The 14,833-nt window shown below is 38.3% G+C and overlaps 1 protein-coding gene and 1 long non-coding RNA gene across 6 annotated transcripts in view; both read left to right on the top strand.

Annotated features, from left to right (window-relative positions):
* The window catches only part of CNST (consortin, connexin sorting protein), a 56,506-nt gene extending 52,620 nt beyond the window's left edge, over window positions 1–3,886 (top strand). For all 5 annotated transcript variants that reach the window (XM_063306092.1, XM_063306098.1, XM_063306084.1 and 2 more), the window contains one exon: window positions 2,440–3,886. In XM_063306092.1, coding sequence (XP_063162162.1) covers window positions 2,440–2,642 — 203 coding nt within the window. In that variant the 3' untranslated portion in view covers window positions 2,643–3,886. The remainder of the gene's footprint in view (window positions 1–2,439) is intronic.
* A 1,039-nt stretch (window positions 3,887–4,925) lies between these two features.
* On the top strand, window positions 4,926–13,991 carry LOC134499371 (uncharacterized). Its single transcript, XR_010068120.1, has 2 exons — window positions 4,926–9,576; window positions 9,912–13,991. It is a non-coding gene; the product is annotated as an uncharacterized LOC134499371 (long non-coding RNA).
* The last annotated feature ends 842 nt before the right edge of the window (window positions 13,992–14,833 follow it).

Raw genomic sequence — 14,833 nt, 5'->3', positions numbered from 1 at the left:
GGACCCCGCCAGATGAAATTCTCTAACAGACGGGGTCCGCAGCATGCCCTCTCTGCACGATTGGGTGGGACGGGTTGATGTAATGGGGAGGAGGCGGTTCCTCAGGTAACCTGGGCCCATGCCATGTAGGGCTTTAAAGGTAATAACTAACACCTTGAATTGGACCTGGAAGCAAACTGGTACCCAATGCAGCTTGTGCAGCAGTGGTGTGATGTGTGCCCTTCTGGGGGCACCAAAAACAGCTCACGCAGCTGCATTCTGGACCAGCTGGAGCTTCCAGATACTTTTCAAGGGTAGCCCCATGTAGAGTGCATTGCAGTAGTCTATATGAGAGATAACAAGGGTATGAGTGACTGTTCGAAGGGCCTCCCGGTCCAGGAAGGGGCGTAACTGGTGCACAGCACGTAGCTGCACAAAGGGTCTTCTGGCCACGGCTGCCACCTGCTCTTTGAGCAGGAGCCATGAGTCCAGGAGGACCCCCAAGTTACGCACTGGGTCTGTCTGGGGCAGTGCAACCCCATCCAGAACCAGAGATGTTAATGTCCCGGATACAGAAGAACCATTAATCCACAGCCACTCAGTCTTACCAGGGTTCAGTTGAAGCCTGTTGTTCCCCATCCAGGCCCCCACAGCCCCCACACACTCGGAGAGGGTACTCACAGCATCACTTACTTCACCCGGGATGGAGATATACAATTGAGTATCATCAGCATACTGATGGTACCTCATCCCGTGGTGACGGATGATCTCGCCCAGTGGTTTCATGTAGATGTTAAAAAGGAGAGGGGAGAGTACTGATCCCTGTGGCACCCCACAAAGAAGGGGCTGTGGAGCCGATCTCTCCTCCCCTATCAACACCAACTGTGATCGGCCCTGGAGGAAGGAGATGAACCAGCGTAAAACTACGCCACCCACCCCCAACTTCCTGAGCCACCCCAAAAGGATACCATGGTTGATGGTATCAAAAGCCACTGAGAGATCAAGGAGAGCAAGGATGGATGCACTGCCTCCATCCCGCTCCTGCCAGAGATCATCCATAAGTGTGACCAATGCCGTTTCTGTCCCATAACCGGGCCTGAAACCTGACTGAAAGGGGTCTAGATAATCCATTTCCTCCAGGATCCTCTGGAGCTGCAAAGCCACCACTTTCTCAACCACCTTCCCCAAAAAAGGGAGGTGGGAGACTGGATGAAAATTGTCCAGAACAGTAGGGTCCAGCAATGGCTTCTTGAGGAGGGGGTGCACCAACACCTCTTTAAAGGTTGCCAGAAACACCCCCTCTCCCAAGGATGTATTAACCATCGCATGGACCCAACCACATGTCACCTCCCGTGCTGCTTTTACTAGCCAGGAGGGACATGGGTCTAGATGGCACGTGGTGGCATTTACTGTCTGTAGGATCCTGTCCACTTCCTCAGGTCCAACAGGATCAAACTGCTCCCAGATAACTGGGTAAGCCCATTCCCCTGGTATCTCTCCAGACCAAGCCTCACGCCTGAAGTCCAACTTGGAGCAGATCCGAGCTATTTTGTCCTGCAGACACTCAACAAATTCCTCTGCACGGCCCTGTAGGTGGGTCACTGAGCCTACCTTCCCCAAAAGGGATCGGGTGATCTTAAACAGGGCCGTCAGGTGGCATTCTGCGGACGCAATAAGAGCGGAGAAGTATTGACGTTTCGCAGCTTTTATCGCCGCAAGGTAGGCCTTAATAGCAGCTCTTACCTGTGTTCGGTCGAATTATACAGGTAGTCCTCGATAAATGATGGTAATTGGGACTGGAATTTCCATCGCTAAGCAGTGCAATTGTAAATCATGATGTCATGTGACCACACTGCTTAGCAATGGCAGTTACAGCACTTCCAGTTGCCATCATTAAGCAAATCCCACCCTGTCATTAAACCTGATGTCACATGGTCACCATTTGCAACTTCCTGCTGGCTTCCCCATTGACTTTGCTTGTCAGAAGCCAGCAGTGAAGGTCACAAATGGCAATCACGTGACTGCGGGACGCTGCGGCATCATAATTATGAGCTGGTCACCAAGTGCTCAAATCACAATCACATGACCATGGAGACACTGCAACAGCCAGAACTCCAAGGCCCAGTCATGTGTACCACTTGTTCAGTGCCATCGTAAGTTCAAACAGTCATCAAATGAGTAGTGTAGAAGCAAATTATGAATAGAAATAATTAATTTTCAATTATTTTATTGTGCACATTTTCTTTTGTGAAAGCAAAAGAAGGAAACCTATTGCCTAGTTTTTTCTTTGGGCCAGTACTGACACTCTCTAGCTTTGCTCTGTCTTGGTAGAAGAAGTTGCTGGTTTGGGGCATTTGTTTGGCTATTTCAGTGTTGAGGAATATATACAGTATGAGTAAGTAAAGTATTTCAGTAATCTGTCATTTTATTCACTCTGTGTCACCCATCTTATTTTTACAGAGGAAGTTGGAGCTGGCTCCTGCATTTTGCTGATCTTACTGTGCGTAGCAACTGTATTCCTTAGTATCGGAGGAACAGCATTATACTGTACACTTGGCAATGCAGAATCCCCAGTATGTACTGACTTTGCTGCCAATGTGGACTTTTACTACAGCAACATACAGCAGGGTATAGAAGAACTTAAACACTGGATATCTTTATAATAGAAGAAGTATGAACATACAGTAATAGTTTGCGGTTGCAGAAGGAAGAAAAATAGTTCAAGCATTTAATAATTTGGCACTTTCAGAAGAAGTAACATGACATAGGAAGCATCTGTGTTGTACATAGGAGCTACTTTCCAGTAATCTGGAGTATATAAATAGAGTTATTAATCAACTTTCACGAGGAAGCATAAGAGACTGTCCTAACGTTCACCTTTTGGAATGCTCAGAACAATCTTCTGTTTACCAACTTAGAAAAAAAAAAGGTGATCATCTTTCCTAAAATTTCCAGTCCTCATACAATCATATGCAATCTGTGTAAACTTTAATGCAAAACAGCTGATTTTCCTTACATCATAATGCAAAGATATTATCTCCAATTATCATGCAATAAGTTCATATTTAATGAAAACAAACCTTATTTGGGAATAATGTATTTTATGTTTTTAATTTTGATGAATTGTAATAATTTTGTTGTGCATTGCCACAAACATCAGAGCTCTCCATTTAGATGTTATTTAATTGTGCTGCATTTTAGAATGTAGCAGTTGTAGTAAGTGATGCATTTGTTACTTTCATATACAACCTTGGCAAAATATGCAGAGACTTTTAGTAATAGATACCTTAAAGAGGATTTATAAAATAGGTTGTCTATACAAAACAAAACATAAAATACAGCTGAATACATTTCAGTGCCAATAATAGCCGCCCAGGGTCAGCTGGAGTAAGGAGGTATCCAAATTAAATAAATAATAAGTTATGATCCACAACTTTTAAAAAGAGTTCGCTTCACACATTTAATTTTTTAGATCCATTTTTATGATATTTTATGATATTTTAAGTGTTCATCTAACCCTGGTTAGATGAACAGGGTTAGATGAACACTCAACAACTACATTTAAAAACACTGACATAAAACATCTGAACTTGACAGAGCAGATACATTTTTCCTTTGAGTGTGGTCTTAGTAGCACAAGTGGGTTTCTTCTCTATGACAAGCCAAAATGGGCCTTGGACAATATCAAATCTTCTTTTGGTTTTATTAAAATTACTGATTTATATTTGTCCACATTATGAAGAAAAAGTAAACTCTGAAAAATTGTAGCTTAGAATGAAGATATAAATTAATCAGTTGAACATCAGGCATATATGGTAATTTGTTCGATTGTTGGGAGCCTCCCAGAGTTGTTGAGAGTCGGGTGGCATACAAGTTTAATAAATTATTATGGTTGATCACACAGCCAGATGTTTAGACTGGATTTGGCATTTTTGTCTACCTATCAAGTCCTTCCCAAGGACCTGGGATAGGCAGATGTTGTTTGTTTATTTTTATTTCAAATTTCGTCATTGCCCATATTAAAGGTATTGTCGCAGGATGAAAACTGTTCTAAGTAAAGCTGCCTTTTGCAATTCACTGATTGTGATTTTGTCAATGCCAATGATGTTCAAGTGGTACTCCAGATGTTTTAGAATTGAACCCAAGGTGCCTATTATTATTGGTACTATCTTTGCTTTCTTTTCCCACAGTCATTCTATTTCAGGTCTTTATATTTTGTTTTCTCCAGTTCTTTCTCTTCTATTCTGCTGTCTCCAGGTATTGCAATGTCCACTATCAAGACTTTTTTGTCTTTCTTATCAACAATTGTTAAGTCTGGGGTGTTGTGTGGCAAATGCTTGTCTGTGTGAATTCTAAAGTCCCAGAGCACTTTGGCTTCTTCATTTTCTATTACTTTGCCTATTTTGTGGTCCCGCCAGTTCTTGCTTGCAGCCAAGTGGTAATTCTTACAGATATTTCAGTGCACCATTGTTGCTACTTTGTCATGCCATTGTTTGCAATCAGTCTGTGCAATCTTCTTACAGTAGCTAACCAGGTGGTCCACTGTTTCTTCAGCTTCTTTGCAGAGACGGCATTTGCTGTCTGCTGCTGTCTTCTCAATTCTGGCTTAATATGCATTTATTTTTAAGGCTTAGTCTTACGTAGCAGCCAGAATTAGCCCCTCTGTCTCTTTCTTCAACTTTCCTGCTCTAAGCCATTGCCAGGTCTTGTTATCTGCTTTGCCAGCTAGGTTTTTTTATGTCCTGGCCATGTAATACCTTGCCTTGCCGTGTCTCTTTTCTATTCTTCATTTGATCTTTCTTGTAGGCCAGTTTGGTCTCTTTGGTATTCAGTAAGACTTCATGGTGTACTAGATTCAGTGCATCTTCACTGTCTTTCAGATATTCTTCTAATGCCCTTTTTTCTTCTTCAACTGTCTGGTGTACTTGCAACATTCCACACCCAACTATGCTCCTTGGTAAATAGAGTCTGTCAACCTTGCTGCATGGATGAAGGGCATGATTCATTGTCATTATTTGTCTGGTCTTCCTATCCAGGGCTTCTAGTTCAGCTTGAGTCCAGTCCACGATTCCAGCTGTATATCTAATGACTAGAATTGCCCAGGTGTTAATCATCTTGATGGTATTTCCGCCACTGAGTTTGGACTTTAAGATCTTCTTCACTCTTCTGATGTATTCAGTACTACCCTTCTTCTTGACTTCAGTGTGCTTATGTTGTCAGACTGAAGGATGCTCAGGTATTTATAGTGATCTTTTTCATCCAGACTCTTGATGCTATTTCCATAAGGCATCTTGATTCCTTTAGTTTTCACTATTTTTCCCCTGTTGATGGTAAGGGTGGTACATTTGTCCAGTCCAAACTCCATTGCAGTATCTTGGCTGTATATTCAGACAGTGTTGAGCAGCAATTCCAATTTAGATGATGTTTTTCCATACAGCTTTAGATCATCCATGCAAAGGAGGTGGGATAGCCTGGCAGATGTTTTTGATGTTTGATAGCCATGGCCTGACTTGTCCAGTATTGTTGGCAGAGGAATCAGTACAATGACAAACAGTAGTGGTGATAGTGAGTCTCCCTGAAAGATTCCTCTCTTGATATTAATCTCTCCCAGTCTATCACCATCGAGCAGTAACTGTATCTTCCATTGTGCCATTGATCTTTGCACAAAGTTTCTGATGTTTCTATTGACTCTTATTATTTCTAGGCACTTGATTATCCAGTCATGTGGCAGGGAGTCGAATGTCTTCTTGTAATCAATCCAAGCTACATTCAAGTTGGTCTTCCTTCTATTACAGTTTTCCAAAATCATCTTGTCAATTAGGAGCTGAACTTTTGTCCCTCTGCTGTTTTTGTGGGTTTCCTATTATTACTATTACTAAATATGCCTCAATGTTATTAGGTGAAAAGAAGACCCACTAATAATGGAAGCAACCCAAATTATGCAATTGTATCAGTGGAATGCTTTCTTCCTGCAATACACAATTCCACAATTGAGTATTTTGTTTTAATCTTAGGTTTATTATCCCAGTTACTGAACTTTTAAAAAAAAAATTCAAAAGCATAACTGTGTTAGTCTGTGCAGGAAAAACATTAATGTTTTTAATACCCTATATAACTATTTGTAAGGCCATATGCTTTTAAAGATTACATGTAATCAGATTGATTGTAGCTATTTAGCTGCACAATGAGTGAACTTCAGTCCATCTTAAAATAATGTCCCATCCCACTGCATTTGCTTAGAGACCGCCACCCAGTCTAAAACAGCTTCTTATCAATAATCACAAACTACGCTACGAAGATACTCCATTAATGACTTACTCCAATAATTGCTCTGGCAATGTAATTGTAGGACCTAATAATGTCACTTATATATGAAAGCCTAATCTTTCAGTATGATTATGTGCTATCATTATCCATAGGATGAACAACAGAGTTGCTGGGCAAAATAATATATAGGCACAGATCTGACCACAGAAATGGTAATATTGGGAAACTAATGGAGAACACTTTCAAAACTTCAACTTCATCAGGCACTCTTCTAGTATTTTGAACCAAATAATTACATGAGTTTTGTTGCGAAGTAGTACTCAAGTTAATCAAGAGTTCTCAATGTTGTGGTTTGAATTTCCTCAACCTAATTCATGTTTTTCAAATATGTAGTCATGGGCTAATTGTACAAAGTTTATACAGAAGAATAGGCAAAACAATCTTTTTGTTTATTACTATAAATAAACAATTTATAGAAGTAATTAATTGTATTCATAACATTAAGTGAAGGATTTCCCTTTACAATCATTTGCCATGGTTTTAAGTAGTTAGTCCCTAACTTTAAAGCTTCCATGGCAAAAGATGCTGTACACAGAGATCTAGGCCACATGATCTAATAAAAAAAATTAATTGCTGTCATTAGAATCTAGATTACTGGAGTCCAGAACCTTACAGATTTTTACAACATGGATGAATATAAGCAACAGTGAAGCACATAGGAAGATGCATTTCAATCTGGGATTGGAAGAGCCTTGCAGCAATAAAAGCTTTTTATATTTCCACTGGTTTACTACCACTGATATAGTTTGTGTCAGCCCCTCAAGGTAGACCAGACTAGAAAACCAGAGTTTTGAATGTGAATGCTACTTTTATTATAAGGTTACAGTAACAGAATCTTGCAAGTCTGTATGTGCTTCTCCCCTCCCTCACTTTATCTTCATGAGAACTAGGGAGGGTCATGTCTGAGATGCTTTCTCAAATTACATTTCTGCCCTGGACTCAGATTTCTTTTATCTGACCGCTGCCTTGGTTGCAGCTCTTCCTCCTGTTCCTCAAGATTATTCCTTCTGTCAATTACAGCCATTAAAGCTGGCAGAATATCTTAGGGCCATTAAAGCATAATTTATAAGAAATTATATCTTAGCAACCACAGTTGGGACCAGCAACTCCATCGCTCAGTGCGTGGTTGTTAAGTGAAACATCACATGACAGCGACTTAGGCTTTTATTTCTGCATTCTACATTAACTCTGCTTGTTGCAAGCCAGTTGAGAAGCTTGCAAATGGCATTACCAGGTAAATGCAAGGATTAATTGCAAAGCTGTTTTTTTTTTTCTTTTACACACCACCATAACTTCAAACGGTCACCAAATTAGGCAGTCAGTAAGCAAAGACTGCCTATATTTCATGGTCTTTTTTCAGATTATTGTGCACATGATAAATCTAGAAATTGTTATGATTTGCCTGTCAACCCTAAAATTATACTCCAGGAATCCAGTCTCTAAGGGTAGTGTAATTCAGCAGAATCAATAGATGGGAGAGAAATGAATAGTGATGACCATGCTTTCTGATACTTCAGTGCTTTGAAGTTCTAGTTAGCCAGAGATTATCCTTTAATAATATATATATTTAATATTAATAATGGTTTTGTGAAGCCAAGCTTTCACTAAATGTTGGGTGAGCTTTATTTAAACCTAATGAAAGGAGGAGAAAATTATGTGAAAGTCAAGGAGGAACATAATTAATTTATGTATCATCCCATCCTGAGTCATTAGGTAAAAGGCCAGACAAACTTATTTTTATGTTCATAAAGGTATTTAAATGAAGTTGTTGGTGAGAATGGGAGATGCTTGTCTCTGGTAATTGCTGCTAATTTGTCCCACACACTTTATTTACAGAGTCAAGAGCACCTTCCAAATTTACCAATGCACATACTAGTGAGACAGAATTAGAAAGTGGTCAAGATAACACCTCCGTTCTTAAAACCTATTTGTTCAGAGCGGGAAACAGGTTTTACCCAGTCTTCCAGCTTCTCCAGCAGTAAGCATGAATACAGCCTGGTTGACATATCCAGTAGATAAACTAGACAATCTACTGGATATGCCAATTTATTTTGTAAATAGTGATAATTATACCAAGGGTCCTGGCCTTCTGTGTAGTGTATTTATACATTTGAACAATTTAGCAAGGAGTGGCTGCCATCCTGTTGCAAAGTGCTTAAATACCGTAGAAGGCAGAACTAACCTACATAAGAACACATAATGTCCAACAACTACTTTGTTACTGACTATTCTTACGGTCACAATTACTACCCGGAGCTTCTGCGTTTCATACGTCCTTCTGACTTCACTGCTTACCATGCACCCCACCATATGTATACGAATGCATATACTCATCTCAAGATAACATTGCATGCATCTGATAAGTGAAGCATTATGTCATAATAAATGTATTAAATTTTAAAATAAAAGGGACTAAAATGAAAAAGAATAAGCAGGAATAGCAGCAGCTGAACTTTATTGGCATGCTGTCATACTCATTTCCTTAATCTGTAGGGCTATAGGCTCTACACATCCTACTTTCAGTGAACATTTTTCATTGTGGAATCTGCTGGCAAACCCTCTGCATTTGGTTGAAAAACTGAGGCATGTTCTAAAATGCATACTTAGCTGAAGCAGGGTATAGCATATTTGCCATCACTGTGTGTGAAATATTGTGCCTTAAAATTTACCCATACGAGCCCTGGTTCTGCAATGGACAAGATCTGGTATCGTAAACAACTGTATTTTGGGCAATCTGTCTCCCTAATTCACTGAAAAATTTAGTTGTGTATTTTAGGCTCCTAAGGAAGATATTTAAGCTTTACTATAAAGAAGATGCAAGTTTAATGTTGACTCAGCAGTGGATAAAGCTGTCTTTGAAAGTAGAATTTGGTTTGTAGGATGTATCTAAAAAAGTTTAAGAAATGGCTTGATCTGTACTAAAAGTCTATCATCATGACATACACTGTCTTGAGCTTCTTAATGGAAAAAAGGGAATCAGCTAATGTTACTGGGCATTGTTTAAACCTCAGATACAGTTACATAGCTTCTTGAACATGACCATTGCAAATCATGTTTCTTACATTTTTTCTTACCTTTTTAAAAAGAATTCGAAATTAATTGTCATGCTATGTCTCCCCTTTTTTTCAGCACTAAGTATATCTGATCATTCCATCCAATTCAAAACATAATAGATTACTCCCAAGCATAATCTTCACCATAGTGATTAGTACCAGCATGCAGTGATTTGAAGCACCTGTGGCTTTTTAAAGCAGCCACATCTTTTCCTAGGTAAAGGTAAAGGTTTCCCTTGACGTAAAGTCCAGTCGAATCTGACTCTAGGGGGCAGTGCTCATCTCCATTTCTAAGCCTTGGAGCCGGCGTTGTCATAGACACTTCCGGGTCATGTGGCCAGCATGACGACTCGGAACGCCGTTACCTTCCCGCCGAAGCGGTACCTATTGATCTACTCACATTGGCATGTTTTCAAACTGCTAGGTGAGCAGGAGCTGGGACGAGCAATGGGAGCTCACCCCGCCGCGCGGTTTCGAACCGCCGACCTTCCGATCGGCAGCTCACCGGTTTAACCCGCAGCGCCACCGCGTCCCTACCACATCTTTTCCTAGGATCACATATTTGCCTTCCACGGCTACAGCACAATCCCTGGAGAAGACATGGCTGCTTTAAAGGAATGACCTTATTTCAGTTCCTTCTTAATCTGTCAGGTGGAATTATAAAATCTAAATCTACCAAGTGGGTCAGTCAAACTACTTGTATTTTCATTAAGGTACTGTATAAAACACAAGTTCACATTAGCATTTAACAACTTTAGTGTTTACATAATACAGAATTCATAAATACAGAAAGATTTTTTTTCTTTTTCAAGAAGGAAGAAATGTTTATAAAATAAATATACTTTTTTTCAACAAACCTTAAATAAGACTTTTTGGCTTTATGGGATTTTTTGCTAGTGTTATCAATCAGATGATAGGGAAATTAAATCTTGGGTACTATGTCTGTAGGGAGTAGATTTCATTCCACTGAAATTGTTACATATCTATTAGTCACAAATGGTACACACTATACAAATATTTAGGCTTTTGCTGTGCAAACAAAAAATAAAATAAAATGGCAAGTCAAATGAAATAGTGACAGAGATTCCAGAGTATGGGCATAAAAAGCATTGATATATATTTTTTACCTTTTGAAGAGTATCAATCTTCATGTGAATTACTATTAGAGTTATTCATTTTTACTATTTTTTTCTTTCCATTTGCAGCTCAGCCTTTTATCTTTGATAAATAATAAACAGAACAGGTAGCATCACATTCTGTTTAATTAACACACCACACAAATATGTAATTTCATTGCCTCTCCTTTCCTTTCTTACCACTTCTGGCTTAATCCTGCTCCCTGCAAGGTTCTGAGAAAGATAGTTTGTAATTTGACTTCTCAGTGACTAATCTTGTATATTTGTGTTGACACAAACTGCCTACAGTGTTGCTGTAGCATTTTAACTATAGTGTGTTCTATTATACCTTGACCTAAGGTTAGGATCAAAAGAACTCCTTGGCTGTACTGTATCAAAGGCTTCTAGATATCCTTTAGAATTGCCCTGTTTATTTGTTATTATTTTCTGCATGGAGTTGGCTGTTGAGGTCCTCCAGTATGGGAGAAGTAATCCTAAATGCAGAAAGAGTTCTAATGATAAAGCATCCAGAACCTCTCCCCTTTCATGGCTACTTGGATCCTGTTCCATGGATTGAGGTGACTGGGAATGGAGAACCTGTCATCTTCTGGAGGTTGCTAACTACAACGTCTGGTGTTCTTTTAACTGGCTGTGCCAGCGGGCGTTGCTGCAAGTTGAAATTCAGCTACTTCTGGAGTGCCACAGATTCCCCGTCCCTAGTGTACTGGCAGAGCAAACTTTACAGTGGGGTAATTAATTGGCAATTTTGTATGTTTTGTCAGTAATTTTTTTTGACAGTTTTAATTTTGTCTAAATAGGTTTTCTATGTGCATTCCAAAGGCCTTTTGTGTTATACTGTAGCAAAGCTTGAACTCTTCTAAAAAAGGAGGCAGGAGTTTTAAAATGTTACTGGCTGGTTCAGTAAATCACTTTTGTCTTTCCTTTAATTAGCTTGATCTACAGCATCATTTTCTTATTCTTTTATTCTGTAATTATGTGATGTAGTAAGCATGCCTTCTATAGCTATGATGTATTTAGGATTATTCTGTAATAATATGTTTGGAGACTTCGTAATTTTCAGTTTGCTATTCGGTTGAATAGTAATATTTAATGCAACAATGAATTTCTGCTCTGTTCAAATGTTTGTGCATCTGATCACCAAAAATATAGAGAATTTATAACTTGAATATGTTTATTTTAAAAATATGCCATGTACAGCTATCAAGAAACCTTGTATGTAGAATTTTGGGCAGAAGTGTTTTTATTGCACCTTTAAAAAAGAAATGTAATATAGTGTTTAAAAGATCTTATTTTGCACTAGGGTTGCCAAATGCCCCATTATATTTCCAATTATGGCAATTCCTTAGAATATAATGAATTTCCCTTACTTTGGAATACACTGGCTCCACCAAGCAATATCCTTTTTTTCCCCATTTTTAATGGTAGTTACAACCAGTAGTTACGTTTGCACAACTTATCTATAATTTAATCATGGTTTACTCAACCCAGGTTTCTTAATTCACACAATAAGCTGGCTGAAATATAGCTGACTGCATTGTCATTCAGAGTTTTGTGCAAAAATAATCTATATTATCCTAAAATAAGACACATTGTAGGCACAGAACCCATAGTATATAAATATAAATATATAAAAAGAGGGGTTTTGAGGTGATTCAGTGTTCACAGCAGTCTTCAGATTGATCTCCTTTACTTGTATTATTATAAAATAAATGTTTGAAGCGTTTTAGTTATATTATACCATCTTTCTGGTAATCATACAATTCGGAACTATAGTTAGGTATCCCAATCTGTTCATATACCAAACTAAAATGTTGGGGCTAATTCTTGTTTAGCGTGATAGTTCATATAGTTTTGTGATGACTAGCTGAAGTAACGATGAGAGTAAATTTCTTTTTTATTTGAAAAAGCTTCATAAATTATAATTTCAACAACACTTTGGACAACTACAAAACTGAGATAAATAGGAAAAATCTTCCCTTTTTTTTTATAATTCATGAATGGAAAAAGGCCATCTCAATAGCTGTTCCCCTTTGGTTATACATGACTGAGAATTGAAGGTAAAGTTAACTGGTAGAGAACTAGAATTAGTGAAATACAATTATATTATTACAGATTAGCAGTTTATATATGGTATGGTAATTTTTTATACATTTATATCTAAATAATTATATGTTGATTTTTTTTTAGGGGAATTCACTGGGGCATCAGAAAAAGTCAAGATGATAGCTGTGATAGCCTGATAAAAATTCCACCCCTATTTATACAGCACTTGTAAAAGGACAGGGTTTCAATCACAGTCACGTGCACCATCTTAACTTTTTTGAGACCTCCTTGCAGACACTTTGGCTTTATTTAAAAGGAAAAAAATTAATCTAATCTAGATTAGATTAATCTAATGTAGAACATTTGTTCCAACCATTGTGTCCTAGACACCTAACATTTCAGACTATTTTATGTTGCTAGAGTGCTTAGGTGGGGAAATAATCAAACACTGCCAACAATGGAAATAATTCAGTAGTAAGCTTTTTCAGAGAAAGGCAAACACAAATCCTAAATCCAAATTAGGTAGTCAGTTCAACAAATTAGGCAGAGATGCTCAGCCTGTACCCTCATAGCTACCTGGGGCCTTCCCCAAGCCTCAACTCCACCAAATATTGCCTCTGTTGTATAATTTTTATTATAACACTAGACAACCGTGACCCAACGGGTCTTCGTTTCAGAGATATTTCCTTACCGGATTCCTCAATGCCTTCAACAGTGGCAGAGCTTCTAATGTACTGCCTTCACTGGAAAAGTTCTTAAAAATTCAGGGAGATATTCAAGGATGTATCTGCCTTGAAAATTGCCCATGTCATTCATATTGAACTGTATAGCATAGTCAAACATCAGGAGTTGACTGCAGGAAATGTTTTATGACATTTTGTATTATGTCATAAAGTGTTTTATGATAATTCTTATGTCATAAAATGTTTTATAAAATTTGCCAAATTGCTATTCCACGGGAGCCATGGGTCCTGTATTTTGGACGCATTCTGTAAGCCCATTTGAGGTATCTTGGTTCAAAAATTGTTGGCCTATGACACACCATTTTGCCCAGTACAGGTTAAAAACAGACACAAGAGTTTTAGTAGTATATAGATGATAGATAACATTATTAAATATATGGTGAATAATCATATTAACTATATTTATTATGGTCGATAAATTTCATGCTGAATCAAATTTAGCTTTTATGCTGTCTGTGCCTACTTTTGTAATGTCCCTCCTGGCATGCCACTGAAAGACAAAGGTAGTCCTCAGGTTAAGAAAATATGGTGTTTGTAAACTACTGTTCTACAGGGGAAGGGCAGGAAGGTTTAAATTCAAGAATATCTGTGTTAACTCTAATCTACCTAAGATGAGAAAGGGGGGAAATTCCTGTCTGAAGATATCAGCCAAGCTTGTGATTTCTAACTGTAACAAATACAAATAAAGTGCCACTTCAAAATGCATTAAATCTTTGAGTACTATAGTTAATAACAAGCCAAGATATTAGGCCTGCTCTGGATGACACAGGCTTGCCAATATTTTCAAAAAGGATGTAGGTGATTATTTACTCTTTTATCGTGAGTTTAAAATATTACAAATGACTTGTTCTGCAACATGTTACTGGAGTCTCCTCCCCACTAACAAGGTTGTTTCTGTTCAATGTTTCACGACACGTCACTTCTAACAGGACAATACACTCTGTTTCTCCTCTCAAAGTATCTTTTATTTTTAGTTTTCCAAGGCTTACTACATTCTGCCTTTACTAAGAATGCTCATTGAGGAGTTTTTTTGTTGATTTTTGTTTTTGCTTGTTTGTTTGTGGTAGGGGGGTTAGTTGTTTTTTACCACCAAGCTTTTATTTTTTAAGATTTTTGTACTTTCTTACAGCATGCTAATACTTCTTTGTTTCTCAGTAGCTCTGTTTTGATGCTAATCTTGACTGTCATTCACAACCTGAATTCATCGTTACAGGAAGTAATATTCTTGATCCCAAACCCAAGGTCAGTGATTCTCAAAATCTGATTCAGGGATCACCAAGCACTCCACTTCCACCTCCTCCTATTATAGGTCAGAGCCTATTCACCACCTCAACCCTGTCTTCTATATGTCAATAGACAGCTGGCCAAGCCCACTTCCTGCCTTAGCCACCATCTTTCCATATGATTTACTGAAGTGTACAAATGATAGTACAAATAGCAACATGAGTGTGAATATGAAATACAATGATTCATATATAACAACGTGATTTCATTCAGCTGAAAATCCATTCAGTTCTAGCCCTTTGGTAGTCAGAGGTCTCTGTTGAAGAAC

This window comes from Candoia aspera, chromosome 1 (assembly GCF_035149785.1).
Source record: "Candoia aspera isolate rCanAsp1 chromosome 1, rCanAsp1.hap2, whole genome shotgun sequence".
Classification (NCBI taxonomy): Eukaryota; Metazoa; Chordata; class Lepidosauria; order Squamata; family Boidae; genus Candoia; species Candoia aspera.
This window is presented reverse-complemented; position numbering and strand designations above follow the sequence as displayed.